General features: G+C 43.7%; 1 protein-coding gene across 1 annotated transcript in view; it reads left to right on the top strand.

Annotated features, from left to right (window-relative positions):
• FAT2 (FAT atypical cadherin 2) overlaps positions 1–25,375 on the top strand; it is a 98,943-nt gene that overhangs the window by 37,996 nt on the left and 35,572 nt on the right. Inside the window, exons 9-17 of the mRNA XM_061424085.1 lie at positions 904–1,114; positions 6,728–10,786; positions 12,321–12,517; positions 14,880–15,033; positions 16,911–17,144; positions 19,699–20,082; positions 22,479–22,693; positions 23,628–23,765; positions 24,359–24,502. Coding sequence (XP_061280069.1) covers positions 904–1,114; positions 6,728–10,786; positions 12,321–12,517; positions 14,880–15,033; positions 16,911–17,144; positions 19,699–20,082; positions 22,479–22,693; positions 23,628–23,765; positions 24,359–24,502 — 5,736 coding nt within the window. The remainder of the gene's footprint in view (positions 1–903; positions 1,115–6,727; positions 10,787–12,320; positions 12,518–14,879; positions 15,034–16,910; positions 17,145–19,698; positions 20,083–22,478; positions 22,694–23,627; positions 23,766–24,358; positions 24,503–25,375) is intronic.

Below are 25,375 nucleotides of genomic sequence, written 5' to 3'. Positions count from 1 at the left end.
AGAGGCATCTTCCATAACGGATGCCTGAGAGTGAGGAAAGAGATGGGATGGCTGCCAAAGAAGTTCCTGCAACTTTGGCTATTCCTGGGCTCACTCCAAATATCCCCAACAATTCCCTCCTTCCTCCATGACTGCATGATCGCATGAACTCATATAGCATCAGAGCTGGGAGGGGCCCAGAGACCATCCTACTCAGAGCAAAAAGATATGTAAGGGCCTAAATGAAGGAGGGCTTACTCCAAGGGTCATGTGCCTGCACTTTCATAACCCTGACAGTGAGAGCCTCCTGAATTTATGCCCTCCATCCCTCATTTGTCTCACTCGAGTCCCAGTCCTGGTCCTACCTATTTCTCTTATCTTATACCTGAGGCTCACAGAGGAAGAGACTTGCTCACCATCATACAATTTTTTAGATGGAACCAGAATCACAGTCCAGCCTTTCCAACTCAAGGCTCAAGGTTCTTACATGTTACTTTATCATCCTCTGGGCACTTAAATATATATTAAAGGCTCTGAGAAGTCCTGCAGCAAAGAAAACATCAACTTGGCTTAGTTCAGTGCTCCCTAAATTCACTTAACTATAGGATTTTTTTTTCCTGAATAATACACTAACATCTTGAAGAACTAATATTCTCTAAGAACAAATTTGGAAAATACTGCTCTTCTGCTTATTTCTGCCTTCTCCTAAAGTGGAATTATCCATGAAAATAGCTCAGTCTAATAATCATGAATTGATAAACTTACTTAAAAAGAGAAAAGAATGTAACAGAGCAAAACTTAAAGGAATACAGAGAGTTATGACTGGGTGTATTTTTCACTGGCATTCTATTTCATTGACCTTTATCTAATCCTGCCTCCTCCATTCCACTTGCTGCTCATCCCATCGCCCCCTTGGGCCCATAGGTTCGCGACCAGGAGATGCCCATCAAGAGGAACTTTGTGTGGGTGTCCATTCACGTGGAGGATGGAAACCTCCACCCTCCCCGATTCACCCAGCTCCACTATGAGACACGTGTTTCTGACACCACAGTCCCCGGAGCAGAGCTGCTCCAGGTCCGAGCCATGGATGGCGACCGGGGAGCCAATGCTGAGGTCCACTACTCCTTCCTCAAAGGTGAGAGGTCTGACCGTACGTGCAGGATACGTGGAGAGGGGCTTTGGCAATAAGGAAAAGCACCAGGAGCATGGATTTGCAAGTTATTCAAGTGTCAATTACTTGCTAAACTTTGGCAAATTATCATTCTAGAGCATTCCCTGGAACTATAATGACCTAAATTAATGTGCTTTCAAAGATGGTGAGAATGGTAACAAAGGATTACTCAAGTTATGGGAGAATTTTCATTGAGAATATATATATATCCACCAATGACCATACATGTAAAGGATGCTTATGAAGTCCTCGCAAAATATATATATATATATCGGAGAAGGCAATGGCACCCCACTCCAGTACTCTTGCCTGGCAAATCCCATGGACAGAGAAGCCTGGTAGGCTGCAGTCCATGGGGTCACTAGGAGTCAGACACGACTGAGCGACTTTACTTTCACTTTTCACTTTCATGCATTGGAGAAGGAAATGGCAACCCACTCCAGTATTCTTGCCTGGAGGATTCCAGAGATGGCAGAGCCTGGTGGGCTGCCATCTATGGGGTTGCACAGAGTCGGACATGACTGAAGCGACTTAGCATAGCATATATGTGTATATATATATATATTTTTTTTTTTTGGCCACGCCATGTAGCATGCAGGATCTTAGTTCTCCAGCCAAGGATTGAACCAATGCCCACTAAATTGAGAGCACAGAGTCTTAACCACTGGACTGTCAGGGAAGTCGCCCATGCAACATTTTAAAAGATAGTATCTTTGTGCATGTACAATAAAAGGGACCTATAAATACTTGATAAGATATATGGCATAGTTTCAGGAGTATTTTCTTCTAAGGCCACATCATGATTTCATACCTCTTATTTTTTTAATCTGAAAAATGGGAATATTATCTGTGCCAGAAACTCTTTGTGAAGACTAAAAAAGAAAATGTATGTTAACACTTTGTAAATTGTAAAATATTATACAAGTGCCAAGGGTTATTACTAAGTGTTAATTATAAGTAGTTAATATGACAAAAATGATAATATCCAGGACCCAACTAATTATTAATCATAATTTGTAATGTTTGATAATTCATAATCGATACTTGATAATTATTGTTATCTATAATATAAATTAGTATCTAGAGAAGGCAATGGCATCCCACTCCAGTACTCTTGCCTGGAAAATCCCATGGACAGAGAAGCCTGGTAGGCTGCAGTCCATGGGGTCGCTAAGAGTTGGGCATGACTGAGTGACTTCCCTTTCACTTTTCACTTTCATGCATTGGAGAAGGAAATGGCAACCCACTCCAGTGTTCTTGCCTGGAGAATCCCAGGGACGGAGGAGCCTAGTGGGCTGCCCTCTATGGGGTCGCAAAGAGTCGGACACGACTGAAGCGACTTAGAAGCAGCAGCAGCAGCAGCAGCAGTATCTATAGAGCAAGATGCTATGGATGATCAAAGGTGAGCATGACTTGCTCTTTGCCTTCATGGAGCATAATGATGTTCATTTACTGCTTGTCGGTGTCTTATATACTTTCAAGAACTCAGAATGTTTCACATTTTCCTTTTTTGTAGAGACAGTCGTTATACCTTGTAATATGGCAGAAGTCTATTCATCCCTGAAGAATAATAATGCAAATAATAACCCATTAATGGCTTCTTTTTGTGACTTATGAAGTATAATCATCTCTTTTTTCTCAGTGACAGTTCCACTAATGTTGTACTAATTTTTTTTTAATAAATCTAAAACATTTTTTAAATCTATGCCTCACAACATATGGGATCTTAGTTCCCTGCTGCTGCTGCTGCTAAGTCACTTCAGTCATGTCCGATTCTATACAACCCCATAGACAGCAGCCCACCAGGCTCCCCCGTCCCTGGGGTTCTCCAGGCAAGAACACTGGAGTCGGTTGCCATTTCCTTCTCCAATGCATGGAAGTGAAAAGTGAAAGTGAAGTCGCTCAGTCGTGTCCGACTCTTAACGAACCCATGGACAGCAGCCCACCAGGCTCCTCCATCCATGGGATTTTCCAGGCAAGAGTACTGGAGTGATGTGCCATTGCCTTCTCCGCTTAGTTCCCTGACCAGGGATCAAATCCAGGTGCCCTGTAGTGGAAGCTTGGAGTCTTAACCACTGGAGCACCAAGGAATTCCCCCTGCTACTAATTTTATTTTACACATTGAGTTAGTTTTAAAATAATCTTATGATTGAAGAAGTAACACATGGTTGTTCTTTGAAACCTGAAAAAAACAAGAATCTCCGAAGAAGAAAATAACACTCAGAGGACTTCCCTAGTGGTCCAGTGGTTAAGACTCTGCACTGACTTCCATTGCAAGGGGCACAGGTTCAAATTTAAGATCCTGCATGCAGCAGTATGGTCAAAAAAATAATAAAAATAACACTCGGCCATGCCTTTCATAACCCAGAGAAAATAATTTCATGTATTTCTCTCTTATCTTTTTCTATGCATATTTCTGCAGTTCTAAGATCAAAATGAATATACAGTTTTCTTCCCTATTTTTTTTTCTCTCAGCAGTAAAATAAATTATAATTATGCTTACTTGGCTACTTTTAAGGGAACTACTTTTAAATTTCTGGTTGCTCATTAAAACCACATTCTTTGATCAACCTCAGGATTTGTATAACAAAGGCAAGTTGGGAAATCACCTCAATAGCCAGCTGCAGAGTGACTTCACTTAGTGGGACAATCAGATGGAAGGTTTTGTGGTGAAGCCTGGCTATTTACTTTGCCATTGAAATAATAAATGAAATAAGCATAATAAGAAGTAGTACTCCCCTGAGTGAAGGACCTGTACTCCTGGGTGGTGAGCAGAATTATTCAGGTTTAGTCATGGTATTAAATAGGTAATGGTCTCATCACAGAAAAAAAAAAAAACATATTTGAAAAACTATATCAGGTGATGGATGTTAAACAAACATTGTAGTAGTCATTTTGCAATATATACTTAAACATAGATCAAAGTATGTTACACACGTTTAATGCCATGTTATATGTCAATTATATCTTAATAAAACTGAAAAGAAGTACCAGTTATGCAAGCTGAATAAGTTCTGGTGATCTCTGTACAGAATTGTGCTTATAGTTAACAACACTGTACTAAACCTCTAAAAATTCAAGAACGTAGACCTCATGTTATCTGTTATTACCATAGTATAAAAAAAAGGTAAAGGAAAAAAAAAAAAAGAATAGTTACAGCCCAAGTAAGGTCCGACCTTAAAACTGTGACAACTTTGAGAAGTTTTTTTAGGAAAACATGATTAGTTTTCAACATTACCTTTTGTGAACTATGTAATGTTGCATAATCACAACTTCCCTCAACTTAAATTTGAAATGGTATTATGTATTTATCCAAATAAATATCAAATTTTAAAAGGACAATAAAAATAATAATCAGACATGGAGAAAGGAGTCCATTTTTGATTTTCATTTAGGCTTCCTGGTTAGTCAAGGAAGATTCCTTTAGGTACTATGAGCTCTTTAATTTTCTAATATTTGCTGCAGAAAGACTGTTGGATACTATACTGTTGTACAGGTAGTGGCTGAATATTTAAAAAAAAAAAAAACCTGTAAAGGTGGTATAAGAATGCCTCAGTTCAGTTCAGTTCAGTCACTCAGTCGTGTCCGACTCTTTGCGACCCCATGAACTGCAGCACGCCAGGCCTCGCTGTCCATCACCAACTCCCGGAGTTCACTCAGACTCACGTCCATCGGGTTAGTGATGTCATCCAGCCATCTCATCCTCCGTCGTCCCCTTCTCCTCCTGCCCCCAATCCCTCCCAGCATCAGAGTCTTTTCCAATGAGTCAACTCTTCCATTCAGGTGGCCAAAGTATTGGAGTTTCAGCTTTAGCATCAGTCCTTCCAATGAACACCCAGGGTTGATCTCCTTCAGAATGGACTGGTTGGATCTCCTTGCAGTCCAAGGGACTCTCAAGAGTCTTCTCCAACACCACAGTTCAAAAGCATCAATTCTTTGGCACTCAGCCTTCTTCACAGTCCAACTCTCACATCCATACATGACCACTGGAAAAACCATAGCCTTGACTAGACGGACCTTTGTTGGCAAAGTAACGTCTCTGCTTTTGAATATGCTATCTAGGTTGGTCATAACTTTCCTTCCAAGGAGTAAGCATCTTTTAATTTCATGGCTGCAGTCACCATCTGCAGTGATTTTGGAGCCCAGAAAAATAAAGTCTGACACTGTTTCCACTGTTTCCCCATCTATTTCCCATGAAGTGATGGGACCAGATGCCATGATCTTCGTTTTCTGAATGTTGAGCTTTAAGCCAACTTTTTCACTCTCCACTTTCACTTTCATCAAGAGGCTTTTGAGTTCCTCTTCACTTTCTGCCATAAGGGTGGTGTCATCTGCATATCTGAGGTTATTGATATTTCTCCCGCCAATCTTGATTCCAGCTTGTGTTTCTTCCAGTCCAGCGTTTCTCATGATGTACTCTGCATATAAGTTAAATAAACAGGGTGACAATATACAGCCTTGACGTACTCCTTTTCCTATTTGGAACCAGTCTGTTGTTCCATGTCCAGTTCTAACTGTTGCTTCCTGACCTGCATACAGATTTCTCAAGAGGCAGGTCAGGTGGTCTGGTATTCCCATCTTTTTCAGAATTTTCCACAGTTTATTGTGATCCACACAGTCAAAGGCTTTGGCATAGTCAATAAAGCAGAAATAGATGTTTTTCTGGAACTCTCTTGCTTTTTCCATGATCCAGCGGATGTTGGCAATTTGATCTCTGGTTCCTCTGCCTTTTCTAAAACCAGCTGGAACATCAGGAAGTTCACGGTTCACGTATTGCTGAAGCCTGGCTTGGAGAATTTTGAGCATTACTTTACTAGCATGTGAGATGAATGCAATTGTGTGGTAGTTTGAGCATTCTTTGGCATTGCCTTTCTTTGGGATTGGAATGAAAACTGACCTTTTCCAGTCCTGTGGCCACTGCTGAGTTTTCCAAATTTGCCTAACCTTTAGGAAATCCAGGTGTGGTGGAAAGAGCATTTGACCAAGAGCCTCAAGAGCTGGGTGTGCTACCCAGTCCCTCCCAACTCAACCCCCGCCACTCACTCCCAATCCTGACAAAGGATCTCCCACAGTTGACTATACAGGGAATAGACAAGGCAGTTTTCCCAGTCTGTTTCAGTTTAGACATTTTATGATTCCGTATTGAAAATTTTCAACTATTCAGTGTGTAACCAAAGCTATTCAAAGTTATATAAAGAATGGTTTAAAATTCTATATAATGTAACTGAAGCTTTGCCTATAAAAGTCACCACTGAAATACAGAGAGGAGTATGCTTTTCCTACAAAGTTTAAATCTCCTTTCTTTCCTCCAAAACTCTACTATGGCTTTGGTTTGTAGCTTTAAGTTATGGCCCCAAAACCTTCCATTTATGGAGCACCTACTATGTGCACCAATTAAGAGATTTCATAAAGTACAGACCTACCCTACCTCTTGTAGCATAACTAAATCCATGGTGGCACAGGATGTGGGTTTTGCCCTGCCCAGCTTTTGTGTGATTGTCTTATACTGATCTAGAAAGCCTAGTTGGTACCTCTGAAGGATGTGGTAAACTTCAATTTCTCTTGTCTTTTTTTTAGGGAACAGCGAAGGTTTCTTCAACATCAATGCCCTGCTAGGCATCATCACTCTAGCACAGAAACTTGATCAGGCAAATCATGCCCGGTATACTCTAACAGTGAAGGCAGAAGATCAAGGCTCCCCACAAGGGCATGACCTGGCTACAGTGATTATTCACGTCTATCCCTCTGACAGCAGTGCCCCCATCTTTTCAAACTCTGAGTACTTTGTAGAGATCCCTGAATCAATCCCTGTGGGTTCCCCAATCCTCCTCATCTCAGCTACAAGCTTCTCAGAAGTTACCTATGAGTTAAGAGAGGGAAACAAGAATGGTGTATTCTCCATGAACTCATATTCTGGACTCATCTCCACTCAGAAGAAACTGGATCATGAGAAAATTTCATCTTACCAGCTGAAAATTCGAGGCAGCAATATGGCGGGCACATTTACTGATGTCATGGTTCTTGTTTACATCATTGATGAAAATGACAATGCTCCCGTGTTCTCAAAATCGACTTTTGTGGGCCAAATTAGTGAAGCAGCTCCACTGAATAGCATGATCATGGATGAAAACAACAACCCCCTCGTGATCCGAGCCTCTGACAGTGACAAAGAAGCAAATTCCTTGTTGGTCTATAAAATTTTGGAACCAGAGACTCTGAAGTTTTTAAAAATCGATCCCAGCATGGGAACTCTAACCACCGTATTAGAGATGGATTATGAAAGCATGCCCTCTTTCCGATTCGACATCTATGTCCATGACCAAGGTAGCCCCATCTTATTTGCACCCAGGGCTGCCCAAGTCATAATCAACGTCAGAAATGTTAATGACTGTCCTCCCAGGTTCTTGGACCAGATATATGAAGTAGCAATAATGAAGCCAATCCACCGGGGTATGGAGCTCCTTATGGTGCAGGCCAGTGACGATGACTCAGAAGTCACTTATAGCATCAAAAGTGGCAATGCTGACGAAGCTATTGCCATGCATCCCATTACTGGTCACATATCTGTGTTGGATCCTACTCTCCTGGGACTCTCTCGGGAGCTTATCGTCAGAGCTTCTGATGGCCTGTATCAAGATACTGCACTAGTAAAGATTTCTTGGACACAAGCTCCTAACACAACCTTACAGTTTGACCGGGATGTCTACAGGGCAACAGTGAAGGAGAATTTACTGGAGAGAAAGGCATTGGTGATTCTTGGTGCCCAAGGCAATCATTTGAATGACACCTTGTCCTACTTCCTTTTGAATGGCACAGATATGTTTCACATGATAAAATCAGCAGGTGTGTTGCAGACGAGAGGTGTGGGGTTTGACAGAGAACAGCAGGACACTCATGAGGTGGCAGTGGAACTGAGGGACAATCGGACACCTCAGAGGGTGGCTCAGGCTCTGGTCCGAGTCTCTGTTGAGGATGTCAATGACAATAGCCCTGAATTTAAACATCTGCCCTACCACACAATCATCCAAGATGGCACAGAACCAGGAGATGTCCTCTTTCAGGTATCTGCCACTGACCAGGACTTGGGGGTGAATGGTGCTGTCACCTATGCATTTGCAGAAGATTATACATATTTTCGAATTGACCCCTATCTTGGGGACATATCATTAAGGAAACCCTTTGATTATCAGGCTCTGAATAAGTATCGCCTCAAAGTCATTGCTCAAGATGGAGGAACTCCATCCCTCCAGGCTGAGGAAGAGGTACTTGTCATTGTGAGAAATAAATCCAACCCACTGTTTCAGACACCTTACTACAAAGTCAGAGTGCCTGAAAATATCACACTCTATACCCCTATTCTCCACACCCAGGCCCGGAGTCCAGAAGGACTCCGACTCATCTACAACATTGTAGAAGAAGAGCCCTTGATGCTGTTCACCACTGACTTTAAGACTGGTGTCCTAACCGTGACGGGCCCTTTGGACTATGAGTCTAAGACCAAACACGTGTTCACAGTCAGAGCCACAGACACTGCTCTGGGATCATTTTCTGAAGCCACCGTGGAAGTCCTGGTGGAGGACGTGAATGATAATCCTCCCACTTTCTCTCAGTTGGTCTACACCACTTCAATCTCAGAAGGTTTGCCTGCTCAGACTCCTGTGATCCAACTGTTGGCTTCTGACCAGGATTCAGGGCAGAACCGTGATGTCTCTTACCAGATTGTAGAGGATGGCTCAGATGTTTCCAAGTTCTTCCAGATCAATGGGAGCACAGGGGAAATGTCCACAGTTCAAGAGCTGGACTATGAAGCCCAACAACATTTTCATGTGAAAGTCAGGGCCATGGATAGAGGAGATCCCCCACTCACTGGTGAAACCCTTGTCGTTGTCAATGTGTCTGACATCAATGACAACCCCCCAGAGTTCAGGCAACCTCAGTACGAAGCCAATGTTAGTGAGCTGGCAACCTGCGGACACCTGGTTCTCAAAGTTCAAGCTCTGGATCCTGACAGCAGGGACACCTCCCGCCTGGAGTACCTGATTCTTTCCGGCAATCAGGACAGGCACTTCTCCATTAACAGCTCATCGGGAATAATTTCTATGTACAACCTTTGCAAAAAGCACTTGGACTCTTCTTACAATTTGAGGGTAGGTGCTTCTGATGGGGTCTTCCGAGCAACTGTACCTGTGTATATCAACACTACAAATGCCAACAAGTACAGCCCAGAGTTCCAGCAGCATATTTATGAGGCAGAATTGGCTGAGAATGCAAAGGTGGGGACCAAGGTGATTGAGTTGTTAGCCATAGACAAAGACAGTGGTCCCTATGGCACTGTAGATTACACCATTATCAATAAACTAGCAGGCGAGAAGTTCTCCATAAACCCAAGTGGCCAGATTACCACACTGCAGAAACTAGACCGGGAAAATTCCACAGAAAGGGTCATTGCCATTAAGGTCATGGCTCAGGATGGAGGAGGACGCGTGGCCTTCTGCACTGTGAAGATCATCCTCACAGATGAAAATGACAACCCTCCACAGTTCAAAGCATCTGAGTACACTGTATCCATTCAGTCTAATGTCAGTAAGGACTCCCCAGTCATCCAGGTGCTAGCCTATGATGCAGATGAAGGCCGGAATGCAGACGTCACCTACTCAGTAGACTCGGTGGAGGACTTGGAAGAAGAAGTCATTGAAGTCAACCCAATTACTGGTGTTGTCAAGGTGAAAGAGAGCCTGGTGGGATTGGAAAATCGGGCCTTTGACTTAAAAATTAAAGCTCAGGATGGGGGCCCTCCTCACTGGAACTCTCTCATGCTGTTACGACTTCAGGTGGTTCCTAATGAAGTATCCTTGCCCCAGTTTTCTGAACCTCTATATACCTTTTCTGCATCAGAAGACCTTCCAGAGGGGTCTGAAATTGGTTCTGTTAAAGCAGTGGCAGGTCAAGATCCAGTCATCTATAGTCTTGTGCAGGGCACCACGCCAGAGAGCAACAAGGATGGCATCTTCTCCTTGGACCAAAACACAGGGGTTCTAAAGGTGAGGAAGGCCATGGATTATGAGTCCACCAAATGGTACCAGATTGACTTGATGGCTCATTGCCCCCATAATGACACTTACTTAGGTTCCCTGGTCTCTGTCAACATCCAAGTGAAGGATGTCAATGACAATAGACCTATATTTGAGGCTGATCCATATAAGGCTGTTCTCACTGAGAATATGCCAGTGGGGACCTCAGTCATTCAAGTGACTGCCAATGATCAGGACACTGGGGATGATGGCCAGGTAAGCTACAGGTTGCCAGTGGACCCTGGTAGCAATATCCATGAACTCTTTGCCATTGACAGTGAAACTGGCTGGATCACCACACTCCAGGAACTTGACTGTGAGACCAACCAGATTTACCACTTTTATGTAGTGGCCTATGACCATGGCCGGACCATCCAGCTATCTTCTCAGGTCCTGGTTGAAGTCTCCATTACAGATGAAAATGACAATGCCCCCAGATTTGCTTCAGAAGACTATAGAGGATCTGTGGTTGAGAACAGTGAGCCTGGTGAACCTGTGGCAACTCTTAAAACCCTGGATGCTGATATCGCTGAGCAGAACAGACAGGTCACCTGCTATATCACAGGTAAGGATACCTATCTTAGAGTGGGATGCATTGAAAAAAATTCCAGCAAGATGTTTCTTAAGACATGGGTTTAAGTCCTTGCTCTGCCACTTAACAGTGTGATCTTGAGCAAATCACTTAACTTTCCAGGACCTCAGTTGCTCCAGTTATAGACTTGGCATGGCTGTTTTGATTCATCTCAAGGGATGCTGACAGGATCTAACTTGGAAAAGCTTTGATAGCTCCCTATAAATTAGAAAGTGCTTTGTAAAGAGGATTTCTTATTACCTTAGCTCGAGTAGATAGAATGGAGATATTGTAACTGTTCTCAGTTAGCTTCTGGAAGATGGAGAGGGGATCAACAGTCGTGTGGTCTATAGAAGCTCTGTGAGGTGACTATCCTTGCAGAGTAGTACTCTGCCAAGGGCAAGTTGTGGATAGTAGAAAATGCTTCCTAGTCAATCATAGGACCTGAGTGTTAAGTGGGTTGGATATGATTCCAATCCAATCCTCTTCTTTCACACACACATGGGAGAACCAAAGCCCAGATAGGAGGATAAACTCAACCAAGGTCACACTCCAAGCTTGCATCGGGACTGGGATTAAAACCAGACCCTACAAACTGCTTTCCCCAGTAGATAACTACTGCAAACCTAAACGACTCCAATCTCTGTCCAGGGGTGAAACCAGCCAACTGGTGGCCAGAGAGTTTCTTTACTTCTCAGTGTCCCTTTCCCTGTGTCCCAGGTGCCTTGTCATCCCATTCCCATAGTCATGGTTTCTTCTGCTCTCACAGCTGCCTGGCAGAGAGTTAACAAGCATGACATTCCAACCAAGAATTATAGACTCCTGGAGACAGAGCCTGGATCAAAGTTGTTTGAAACATGAAGTCTTAGTGAAATATAATCTTATCATCTTATAATATCAGACTTTTAAAAACACAAAAATCTTAAACTCTCTGAATAATAACATAATAAATGTCACAGTACCATCAACTCCGGGAATAGCTGAATCTTGGAGCTCCAGAATCTTAGAATCTCGAAAATCCATCTCCCCTCTCAATGATGAATATCAAGAAAAGATGACTCAGAAGCAAATCTAATGAGCCATCTGAACTTCCAGTTAGCCTGTGTACTCAGTTGTAAAACAAAACCCCAGAGAGTTTAATGTTATTGATCACTTTCCAGCCCTCCACTATTGAACAGATACTGGATACTAGAAGGTTCTTATCTAGAATTGTTATCTGCTTCCCTTTAACTTCCTCCATTGTCTTCCAATGAACACCAAATAAGAAATGTGCCCCTTAGCCACACATTTTGGAGCAGTGTTTCTTGCAGTGATAATTCCATTTTATAGGAGACCTTTGAAGTTGAAAGAGGTTTCATAACACCAAATAACTGACTCATTGAAGAAATGTAGGTCCCTAGTTAAAGGAGGAAATTTTTGCCTTTCCCTGCAATCCTAAAAAAAAGTGTCAGGTGGACAGTCACCTATAGTACAAAGCCTGGTTTGTTCCTATGGCTTGGCTTCAGGAAACTCTGTCCCATATTTCTAGAGGGAGACCCCCTGGGCCAGTTTGGCATCAGCCAAGTTGGAGATGAGTGGAGAATTTTCTCGAGGAAGACCCTGGACCGTGAGCACACAGCCAAGTACTTGCTCCGAATCACAGCTTCCGATGGCAAGTTCCAGGCTTCAGTCCCAGTGGAGATCTTTGTCCTGGACATCAATGATAACAGCCCACAGTGCTCACAGGTGAGAGCCAAGTGAGGGTCGGGGAGGAGTGGAGATAAGGAAGCTGGAGCAAAGGGTAAGAGGAAGGAGAAGGATTCAGAGTACCATCTCTGAGGGGGGCCATCACTGACCAAACCTGCCCTTGCTTCTCCCCGGCTGGCGTCAGACTAGTGCCTGGGGCAGGGACCGTTCCAGGTAATTCCTTGCCCTTCCCAAAAGGATGTCACCAAGGTCTTTAGGATTCATGGTCCATAGCTCTCCCCACCCCCCTCCCCACACTCCCTAAAAAGATCCTTTTTTCTGTAAAACATATCCAGAAGTAACTTCATTCTCCAAACAGTCTGCTATGCTCAATGGAAAAGTCACTATATCACTCAACTTGTTAGCATGGCTCATTGTTATCAAATATATCCAAAGAGACCTTCCCCCAGAGACACCCTGCACCGCTCACCATGTCTTTATGTGCATATCCCTACATCTGCATGCATTATACAGACCAACAGAAACCCTCCCCCAGGATACATGTATACACAAACATACAGACAGGGCAGCTACATTTTTGATAAGGGAGACTTTCCTAAGGACCTCATGTAATTAAACACTAAATTTCCCAAGGAAAATATTGAGTGGTGTGTGTGTGTGTGCGCACACACACACATACATCAGGAGAGAAATTGCATTCTTAGAGGACATAAATCAATAACCATTGTCATGTAGCTTTGCTTTTAAACATATTTTTTAAAACACAATAAATAATTTTTAATTTGGGGGGGTTGCATTACTTCAAGGTTTGCAAATAAAGTTAAACTATTAATATTAAATTTTTATGACATCAAGTTAGCATAATTCAAGTGTATAAAAAATCCAGTTCTTCAGTATATATACATATAAGTGCACACTTATATGTAGGTACTCACACACATACACATAGTTGAAAGATTATAACTCTATAAATATGTATTTACATATATACATACACACAAAGATACACATAAGCATGCATGCATGCATGAAGTCGCTCAGTCGTGTCCAGCTCTTTGCAACCCCATGGACTGTAGCCTACCGGGCTCCTCCGTCCATGGAATTTTCCAGGCAAGAGAATTGCAGTGGGTTGCCATTTCCTCCTCCAGGGGATCTTCCCGACCCAGGGATTGAACTCAGGTCTCCCGCATTGCAGGCAGATGCTTTACCATCTGAGCCACCAAATAACATTCATCCATAATATACCCATTCATACAGGTAAATGTACATCTCTAACTCACACAAACATATAAGCATGTGCATATGTGTATACTTCAGTTCTTCATACTTTATTTGTATACATATATATGGACACATACCTTGGGATACACAAAAATCATATATCCTATCACCTTTCCTTCCTCTGTTTTCTATGCTCCAATCTCATAGAAGCATAGTAGAAAAAGAGAACCTGGATTATCAAGTGGGGTGCATGGAAAATGTCTCTGCAGGATCCAAGATGAGCACCTTTTGGATGGTTTCAGAAGGGCAACCTTTTGGGGAGAACAGTGGCCATACTTTCTTTCTCTTTTGCTTCAGCATCCTTCTAACCAGCCTATATCCTCCTCATGCTGAGGGAGTCTGGGGCCAAGCTCATCTTAGCCTTCTCAGAGGTGATCAAGAGCATAACCAGAGCCAGGGGAAAGAGTCTGCGGGGGCATCTCCACACAGCCTGCCAGGCACAAAACCTCCACCCAGAGCATATATGGGGGTCTGTGCTAACCCACACTCAGCAATGGGGGGGACAAGTTTGTTTGGAAACTGTGTCCAGCGCCAGCAGCTGGAGAAACATTGGGTTCTCAGGGAACTCCAGCCTCTCCCCTGTGCCACACACTTCAAAATGTGGCCCTTATGGAGTAAGAGACTGTGGCAGGTCCTGGTGGCTCAGATGGTCAAGAATCTGTCATCAATGCGGGAGACCTGGGTTCAATCCCTGGGTTGTAAAGATCCACTGAAGAAGATCCCCTGGATATCCTCCAGTATTCTTGCCTGGAGAATCCCATGGACAGAGGAGCCTGGTGGGCTATAGTCCATGGGGTCACAGAGTCAGACATGACTTAACGGCTTTTCACTTTCACTTCTAGCCTTGAGTGTGAGCTTTCAGATGGTGGAAATTCTCTCTCATTCTCTGCTTTTCTGACTAGGTCTCTCATCATCTTTCTCCTTGTTTTTCATCTCCATCTTCCCTGCATGTTCTATCTTATTCTATCTCCTCTCTCCCTCTCTTTGCTTCTCTCCCCTCCCCCACTTCCATCTCTGCTCTCTCGTCTCTCTCTCTCTGCTTCTATCTTGTCCTGTTACTCTCTCTCTGGATCTTAGCATATCTCCCACAATCTCCCTCTTCTTTGTCTTTCAATTTCAGCTTCTCTACACTGGCAAAGTCAGTGAAGATGTACCTCCAGAACACTTCATTTTGAAGGTTTCTGCAACAGACTTGGACTCTGACACCAATGCTCAGATCACATATTCTCTGCATGGCCCTGGGGCGGATGAATTTAAGCTGGATCCTCACACAGGTAGGTTTCCTGAGCTGCAGGATCAAGCCAAGAACTGATACACTGAATAACCAGTACCCAGTACCCAGGCTCCTTAGAGAAGAAACAAGAATTCACTTATCTATCCATCCATCCATCCACTCAGCAAACATATATTGGCACTATGTGCCAAGCATTCACTAGATGCTGGGGACAAAAATTGATAAGACAAGATCGAGGTCTTCACAGTCTAGTGGGAAAGGTATTGAGTTAGTGGTTTGACATGTGCTGAGTTAAGAAAAATTCAGGATGTTAGGTGAGGTCTCACAGCAGAACTTAAGTTTGGAAGTGGGGTTAAGTAAAATTTCTTTGAGGAAATAGCCAGGGGGTAAGGGAGTGGTAAGGTTGGACATTCAAGGTACAAAGAGATTTCATATGAGGACTTTGTTTTGGGAAAGAACATGCACAGGTAAGGACCTAGAAGGCCAAAACTGGTGCACAGAAGGGGAGGGGAGAAGGAGGGCAAAGGATGAGGCCCCCTGGGGCACAAGAGCCAAGTGCTTACCTACAGAGCCATTAAAGGGTTCAAGTAGGTAAAAAGTCATGATCAAAGACATGATCTCAAGGTTGTATGCTGCAGATTGAGATAAAACCCCAGGGTGCTGTTGTAAGGATCCCAATAAACTATATAGAAATATAAGCCCAAGTCTGGCACATAATAATAATTCAGCTGCTGACACTTGGAACCAGTAGCTCAAAGGATACTATGGAGGTTGCTGAGCAGGGAGGTGGCAGGTGAGAGTGAGTACTTCAAGAAGCTGCACTGCCCTTTCTGACCCCAGCACAGGCATGCTGAGTCACCCAAGTAGGTGACCTAACCTCTCTCTACTGCTCTTTGTCCAGATGAAGGATGATTAGCAGGCTCCTAAAAAAAATTCAATAGTTTATCTGAGTAAGGAAATAATATGTGCTCATTATTCAAAATGGGGTTCCCTTGTGGCTCAGTTGGTAAAGAATCTGCCTGCAATGTGGGAGACCTGGGTTAAATACCTAGGTTGGGAAGATCCCTTGAAGAAGGGAAAGGCTACCCACTCCAGTATTCTGGCCTGGAGAATTCCATGGACTGTATAGTCCATGGGGTTGCAAAGAGTCGGACACGACTGAGCAACTTTCACTTACTCATTGTTCAAAAATGCAAACCATGTAGGTGTGTATTAGGCAGACATTGGAAAATCTTCATGATAACCAGCCTCTTAACGAAAGATAAGCACTCTTGGCATATGTTCTATCAGACTGGTTTTCCATGCGTGCCACAATCTCTGTATAGCATGCTATTTTGTGACTTCCTTTTTCTTAGAGCAATATCTTGGAGCTATCAACAAGGCAGTACATAAAGTTCTGCCATAATCACTTTTACCATTGCAAAATATTTTACTGTATGGCTAAATGATAATGTATTTAACTAGTACCTTTTTGAAAGACACAGGATATTTTCAGTATATTGCTATTTATAAAGAATGCTGCAGAGAATATCTCTACATGTATATTTTCTCCTTGGGTTGATTATTCTATGGGATACAGTCCTAGAAGTGAAACTGTAGGCCAAAGCATAAACACATTTTATGTGGTGTTAGAAACTGTCTAACTGGCATTTTAAAATGTTGTACCTCTTTGTAGCTTGTTGGTGTGAATTTTAAATTGGGGATGCAGTGGTGGAATGTGACTAGGAAAGCAAGCAGGTGTGGAAAGATACAGACTCGGCCTCTTTCCTAACCATCTGTACACAGGACCCCTATTCTCTGTGACAGCACAATGAGGCGGGGGGCAGTGCTGAGGTTATCTCATATAAACATCAGGAATGTACATGCTAGGATCATGGCCTCCAGAGAAAGATCACTTTCTGTCCTTTCTCCTGCCAGGGGATCTGACCACACTCACAGCCTTAGACCGAGAGAAGAAGGATGTGTACAGCCTTGTTGCCAAGGCAACAGATGGAGGCGGCCAATCATGCCAGGCAGATGTGACCCTTCATGTGGAGGACGTGAATGACAACGCCCCCCGGTTCTTCCCCAGCCACTCTGCTGTGGCAGTCTTCGACAACACCACGGTGAAGACCCCTGTGGCGGTAGTATTGGCCCGGGACCCTGACCAAGGTGAGAAAGACAAGGATTAGAGGCCATTTGCTTACAGGGTCACCTTAGGCGAGGTTTTGGCTCTCTCTCTCTGTTGTTCTGGAACTGCAAGGACTGTCGCTTCTGAGCCTACAGACAGTTACAAGTAGAAAATGTCCATAAACTGCATACCTAAGTGCTAGAGGACCAAAGATTTTGGCCGTTTCAAGACTGATGTGGGGCATTTCAGCCTCATTGCTTCTCCCTGCCTCTTAGACTTAGAGCTCTTTCAATCCTATCATTTAAGCTCCAGGATATTTTGAATACAATACACCAGTCAGAATTATTTGACTCTGATTAATTGGCCACAAGAAAGAAACCTAGGGCACAAACTCCATTTAGTCTACTAAATTCTTGGATCAATTTTCTAGGCAATGAAGTGGAATAGTTTACATTTTATTTTTACGTTTTAATATTTTACATTTTAATTTTAATGACATGGTTTTCATTAGGATTCTTTTCCTTTTACTATTTACAAGGCAAATTGGTTTCATCCAGGAGTATTCATTTCATATTGTACCATTAAAAGATTCTGACATCATGAAGTTTTTCACTGTGGCAATCTCTATGTCTATAGATGTATGTGTATATATATATGTTTATATATATATATGCACATATACAATTATAAAATTTAATTCAAGAAAATTGGACAATTTTGCTATAGGTAAAAAATACTCTCAGGATCAAAGTAGCCAGAGGAACAATGATGAAGATGATGGTAGTGATAATACCCTGATTCATGAGACACCAACAGAGTAAATTTACAACTTCTTAGAGGAAGGGAGTTTTAGCTTGGCATTGAGGGAGGTGAGAGATTTTGGAGGAACACAGGGGTTCCAGGGAGGGCAAATAGTCAGTGCAAAGGCATAATATCTAAGGCCCTGCAATGCCCAATTAGGTGAGAGATTTTGGAGGAACACAGGGGTTCCAGGGAGGGCAAATAGTCAGTGCAAAGGCATAATATCTAAGGCCCTGCAATGCCCAGTTAGCCAGGGCTTGCACACCTCCAGGAACAGGAAGCTCCCAACTTTCCAGGCAGCCCTTCCTTCCTCAGATAATTATTAAGTGTTAGCATTTTGGAGCAGATACCTGTCAGTCATGGTCCTGCCATCTGCAGCCACACAGGTGTCCTAGACCTTCCAAGACTGGGACGTGCTAACTGTCAGCTCCAGCCTCAAGGTTCCCTTTTTGGATGAAAGAGCCCTAGCTTCTTCACTCTTGAGTTTCCAACCCTACCTCCCTTCTAGGATTCATCCTCTGGCCTTGTACCAGTTAACAATTAACCCTTGAAAACTGTTATTATTATTTTAACCCAAATATTCCACCTCAATATTTCATATGTAGCCTGAGCAGTACTTCTCTCTCGAGAAAAAAATACACATATGGAAGAATGTGCATGGTATGCACACTTAGTTCATGTAAATTCAACAAAAGCGTTGTGTGTCCCCACATGTGTGTGGGATTCAGTCTCTATAGGCTCAAGGCCTGTGCTCCTCCCATTGGGTGAGGCTCTCATGGCTGAGCACTAAATGTTGGCCTTCTTCAGACCCTATGGGCCCTGCCTGAGCCAACTGCTTCATCTGGTCCACAATCAAAGGAAATAACGGCCTCTGAGACAAAGCTCGAAAAACACTATGTGCTTTGATTTACTGAGAACTTTCCATGGGTGTATATTTTATTTTCTGTTTTTTGTTTCCTTTTTATTTTGACATAATTATAGACACACAGGAAGTTGCACAAATAGTACTGAGAAGCCTATGCATCCTTCACCCAGCTTTCCCCAAAGGCAGCAATCTGTAGTATGACATTAAAACCAGGAAACTGGTCATGGGACATTACCAACAGAAGAAAAAGAAAGAAAGTGAAGTTGCTCAGTCGTGTCTGACTGTCTGCAACTCCATGTAGCCTGCCAGGCTCCTCCATCCATGGGATTTTCCAGGCAAGAATACTGGAGTAGGTTGCCATTGCCTTCTCCAGGGAATCTTCCTGACCCAGGGGTTGAACCTGGGTCTCCCTCACTGCAGGCAGACTCTTTACCATCTGAGCCACCGGGGACATTACTGGTAATTAGACTCCGAACTTATTCAAATTTCACAGTTTCCATATGCACTTATTTGAATATTTACATGTGTGCCCTTCTATTCTATATTTTCCCATGTATAGACTCATGCAACCACCACCACAATCAAGAATTGTTCTATCACAACCAAAGAACTTGTTATGAGTGGTTTCAATCTTGTAAAATTTTCATTTTATGAGCTGACATTGGACCCTAACCTCCACATAAACAGCTTCAGATATCCTTAAGGGTTTGCAGAATAACCCTCCCCTTCACAAGAACCTTCTATGAGGTCTTGAACCCCACCCTCGTCAAGAAACCCCCCATGAGAGGGTCTCACTGATAACAGCCTAAGCATGTTAGCCTTTATAGGGACCCTGTCTTCCAGACCCTCCTCTGTCTGAAAGCTTTGCAGCAGGCAGGGCCCAGGGGAGGTCCCTCTGTATGAATAATGCACTCTGTCTCCCTCCCCAGGCACCAATGCCCAGGTGGTTTATTCTCTCACGGACTCTGCTGAAGGCCACTTTTCCATCGAGGCCACCACGGGTGTGATCCGGCTGGAGAAGCCGCTGCGGGTCAGGCCACAGGCAGCGCTGGAGCTCACCGTCCGTGCCTCTGACCTGGGTACCCCGATACCGCTCTCCACGTTGGGCACCGTCACGGTCTCTGTGGTGGGGCTGGAGGACTACCTGCCTGTGTTTCTGAGCACCGAGCACAGCGTGCAGGTGCCAGAGGATGCCCAGCGCGGCACAGAGGTGCTGCGGCTGGCCACCCTCACTCGCCCGGGTGCCGAGAAGACTGGCTACCGCGTGGTCAGTGGGAATGAGCAGGGGAGGTTCCGCCTGGATGCCCGCACAGGTGAGACAGCGCCGGGAGGCAGCTCCACCCCTACCCTAAACACACACACACACACACACAGTCTGACTCACATACCACAGCCCCTCCCTGGCATCTTTCAGCCCCTTTTTCACTCTGGATCTCTCTAGATACCAAGTCCCTTCTTGCACCCTGGGCCCCGCTTACATGGAAACACCCCTCCTTGCATTATGTCCCCACCAAGGACTCTGTGTTGAGGACCCCCTCCTCCCACTTTGCAACTTCACAGTCCCAGCTCACATCCAGCCCCAGGATGCTGAGGCCACCCTCCATCCTTGGCTGCCAAGGCATAAAGCACCTGCTAGAATTTGGGGCTTGAGCAGCCCAAGGCAAGGCTGCCTGCTTCCCTCCTAAAGCCATCCACAAACATCCCGGCTCCCTTGAATTTTCCCTTAGTCTCATAAAGATAGACATCTAGGAAAACTGCTCTCTTCTATCCTCCTATCCATGAAAGAATCTAAGTCAGACTCACAGCATCCCATGGAAGGGCCTCAGAAGCTGCTCAGGTCAGACCAGGCCCCACGTGGATCCCTCCCCACCTCTGCAATGGTGTGCTCTACCTCCTAAAGCAACCGCCTGTTGAGCAGTAGTTTTTGTTCAGTTTTTATTATGGGGACTTTAAACATGTTTTTAAAAATAGAGGAAACAGTATATGGACCCCATGTTCCCATCACCCAGCTTCAGTAATTATCAACATTCGTCTTGTCTGGTTTCATCCTTAACCCTCACATCCACCCATTGCTGAGTTATTTTAAAGCAAATCCCAGGGACTTCCCTGGTGGTCCAGTGGCCAATGCTCTGCACTCTCAGTGCAGGGGGCTGGGGTTCAATCCCTGGTCAGGGAACTAGACCTCACATGCTGCAGCTAAGAGCCTGCACATCTCAATAAAGACCGAAGATCCCGTGTACCACAACCAAGACCCAGTGCAGCCAAATAAATAAGTAACAGGATTAAGATTCAGTTAAAAAAAAAAAAAAAAGCAAACCCCGGACATGATATTGTGTGGTTTGTAAATACTTTAGTGTGTATCTCTAAGTGATAAGAATTTCTTGTATAGGCACAGCCATAATATCATTATCACACCCAAAAGATAATAATTCCTTAATATAGTTTCCAGACAACTTTTCAGACTATATCTCAAATGACTTTTTGAAGTTGGTTTGTTTGTCAACAGCCTCAAAAGTCCACATATTGCATTTCATTGATAGAAACTATATAACGTCCCTTTGGATCTCTGACATTTTCCTCTCCCTCTTTATTTCCCACTTATTTGTTTATTTAATGAAATAAAATAAATATTTTATTTATTTTAATGAAAAATTTGGGTCATGTGTGAGGCAAGATTTTCTAATATTTTGGATTGGCTAGTTGTACCTTTATGATGTCATATAATATATCCCCCTAGCCCCTAAGCTTATTATAAATGACATTTGAATCAAAGACCTTGATCACGTTCAAGCTCAATATTTTGCCAACAGTGCTTCATAGATGATGCTGGGCTCTGCTTTGCACCACATTAGGAGGCATGTAATGGTTTATTGGTTCTTTTTCCTGAGGTTAAGATTGATGGTGGGCTCAGAGGCTGTCAGTATGATCTATTTATTACAGAGTTCCTCATATAGCTATTCCTTCAACAGAGGTTTTAACAGCCTTTAGTGATTATTTCCTAGGTACATTATTTCTTTAGGGGCTGCAAAATGGTGGCTTTTTCTAGTCCTATCATTCTTCATTCATTTACTAACTGGAATCATTTTATAAAGAAGAGTTTTCTACCTTTAACTATTCAGTTATAGAGGAAGAGCAGGATAAATCCTTATTCTTTTATTTTCCAGTTTTCATAATAATAACTCTCTGCCCTAACAATTTGTTGAACAATGCTGGGTGGTATAAAACTCTATAATGTAAGTTCTGTCATTTACTAGGTGACTGTAGCACCTAGTAAATGGGTGCCTTGGGCAGGTCACTTAGCTTTTGGGCACATCAGCTGACTTACCTAGAAAATGGGAATCACACCTTGTTCTTGTTCTAAGGGTTATTATAGCTCCATATGACACAGAGTTAACATTATAGATTTAAACAAAATCTCAAAGAAATAGTACATAAATAAATGAGGGAAAAGCTTCTGCTGAGATGGTAATAAGGAAAATGAGAGGAGATGGAAGAGGAGAAAGGAGACTATAGGGGAGGGAAAATAGAGAGAGATGATGGAGGAGATGATGGAGATGATGCAGGAGATGACAGAGCAGATGAGGCAGGAAATCAGTCTCTCCCAACACAGCTGAGCTGCCTCTCCTGGCATTTAGCTCAAGACCCCCTCAGCACTCTGCCTTTGTGGTCCCACCTGCCTCAATGCTCCCATCACCTCTTGTTTCTTCAGGGATCCTGTACGTCAACAAGAGCCTGGACTTTGAGACCAGCCCCAAGTACTTCCTGTCCGTTGAGTGCAGCCGGAAGGGCTCTTCCTCCCTCAGTGACATGACCACCATCGTGGTCAACATCACTGATATCAATGAACATCGGCCCAGATTCCCCCAGCACCTGTACAGCACAAGGGTCTTAGAGAATGCCATCGTGGGGGATGTTGTGCTGACAGTAAGAATCTGTGATTTTGCCCTGTGTGTGTGTGTTGGGGGGAGATGGACTCTGGGGTGGGTTCTTATCTCCCCTTCCTGTAGTCATCTATGAGCATAGATTATTTTATCAATTAATACACTATAGACTTGACTGACGTGTAGCCACTCAACCAAGCTCTCTCTTGACAAAATGTCTCAGAGCCATGTTTGATAAGATCTAGATCAGAGGCCCCAGAGGACACAGGGGGCACAGAGGGTCAGTCTGGGAAGGGAGGAATGGGGGGGACACCAAAGAACACCTCTTTGCATTTAAATATGTAATTGCTCCCCATTTCATGCAGTGAAAGTGAACTCTGCATGCCCATATTCGAGGTTTTCATCTCCTTTCACGTGCACCCTACGCTCCAATCACACAGAAGGAGATGCCTTTCCCCAAATATCCTCTGGACTTTCATATCCCTGGGCTCATATTGTTTCCTGTGCCTGGAATGCTGACTCCACTCCCAGAAGCCTTCCTTATCCTTCAAGGCTTTGCAAATCCTTGTCTAACCTCCCCAGGTGAAATTTATAGCCATAAAACTGATCATTCTTTGCTCCAAATTAGACTTGACCATAAAATTAGACATTAAGCTTCCTGAGGGCTTGCTCATTTTGGCATATTCCTCAACTCCTAGCACAGGACCTTCATACCCTGTCAGTTATGAATGAATGAGTAAATGAAGGAATGAAGGAATGGATAGATAAATGAATGAACCATGACATGCTGACATCCTTACCAGGATGTAAATGAAGATATTCTCTGGGAAAGGATGACTGTGGTCTAGGGACTGCCAGCCCAAGGACAATCTGTGGGGCAGGAACATATTTGTGCCCCCTACACTCCTAGGGGCCAAGATTTCCTTTCTGGTCTCTCTTGCCCCTCCATTCACAACCATCACCTGCCCCCACTGCAGGTGTCAGCAACTGATGAAGATGGACCTGTAAATAGTGCCATCACTTACAGCCTCATAGGAGGGAACCAGCTTGGGCACTTTGCCATCCATCCCAAGAAAGGAGAGCTACAGGTGGCCAAGGCCCTGGACTGGGAACAGGTGAGTCACATGGGAGGGACCCATTCTGAGATCATCAGAGCAGAATATAGCCCTGCTAAAGGTCCAGAGGGTGAACTGTGGTCAGCACCCCAGCCTGATGCTTCTCCTGACCTGCCCTCAGTGTCCCCCATTCCTTTTCTCTGTGGAGACTCTAGGCATGTAAAGCCAGAGGCAGGAGAGGGGCTGAGTGACTTTTAACTCAGGCCAACTTCTCACTATTAACCAAAGATTATTAGATCATTATAACAAGTTATCATTTACTGAGCACCTGCTCTGTGCCAGGGACTTTGCTATGTGATGTTCATACATTATGCCATTTGGTCCTTAAAGTAATCCTAGGATGTGGTTCCTGATATCACCCACACACAAGTCAGTCACTCTGCCAAGGTCTCATAGCTAGTAAATAGTTAAACTGGAAGTCAAATTTACTTCTGCCTGACACCAGAACCTGAGCCCTAAAATGCTATGGGACAGCAATGGGGACAGGCAAAAGGGAGTGTCTCCATCTTATTTTACCAAAAACATTAATCATGAATCAGGGGGGCAGAACTGAGGACCGTGTTGCTAATTCTCCCCTGGGCCTCTTGCTGTAGACTTCTAGCTATTCCCTGAAGCTCCGAGCCACAGACAGTGGGCAGCCCGCACTCTATGAGGACACAGACATCGCTATCCAAGTGGTTGATGTCAATGACAACCCACCAAGATTCTTTCAGCTCAACTACAGCACCTCTGTCCAGGTATGCTCAACCTTCCAAAATCATCCCAAAGTCATCATCTTCCCTCCATTTTCTTCCTAGTGGAGGGTGCTCACCACTGGTATCAGTCCACCCAAACAGTGACTGTGACCTTGCATTGATATCCCAAATGGCAACACAGCCTGCTGAAGGGGATTATGGATTATACAATTAAAAATTATCAAGCATTCTGCTAGGTTCTTCTGCATCCATTATCTCATAGGGGACTCACACAGTCATATGGAAGTAGATAGTACTCATTTTACAGAATTTTTAAATGGAGGTACAGAAACATGCCATAGTCAAAAATGTGGCAAATTTGGGATTTGAACTCAAAGATTTCCAGATCCCAAGCTATTTCCGCTATACTAATGGTTTATAAACTGGATTTGGAGAAGGCCTTGGGATTCTGTGGGGAATTGTGATCACACAGAGAGAGGTAAGGAAGTGGGTAGGAGCACAAAATTCTGAGTCCCATATCCATCAGCCAGGGTCACCTGTTTTGGAAATTATGAGTATGAGTTACGAGGCTTTGGCTGCTAATAACAGATCACTTGACTAAAAGTTCATTAAACAATAAGGCCTTATTAATCCTATAGCAAAAGTTCTGATAGTGGGAAAACCAATTCCAGAATTGTTTATTTCAGCAGAAAAAAAATTATATCACAACTTTGGATTACTTTCTTCAAAATTCACTCACCTTCTTCCTTATGGTTATAAAATGGCTGCTGTAGCTCCAGCATCACATCCTTGCCTAACCTTCTTCAAAGGTGAACAGGAGGAGACTTCTTTTGCTGAATCTGTTTCTATCAAAAGAACCCTCACCTGTCAGACTTCTCCAATGGTCAGAACTGGATTATATGATCACCCTTAAAT

The sequence above is a fragment of the Bos javanicus genome, chromosome 7, assembly GCF_032452875.1.
Source record: "Bos javanicus breed banteng chromosome 7, ARS-OSU_banteng_1.0, whole genome shotgun sequence".
Classification (NCBI taxonomy): Eukaryota; Metazoa; Chordata; class Mammalia; order Artiodactyla; family Bovidae; genus Bos; species Bos javanicus.
Note: the sequence above shows the minus strand (reverse complement) of the source record. Positions and strands in the feature narration are given on the sequence as shown.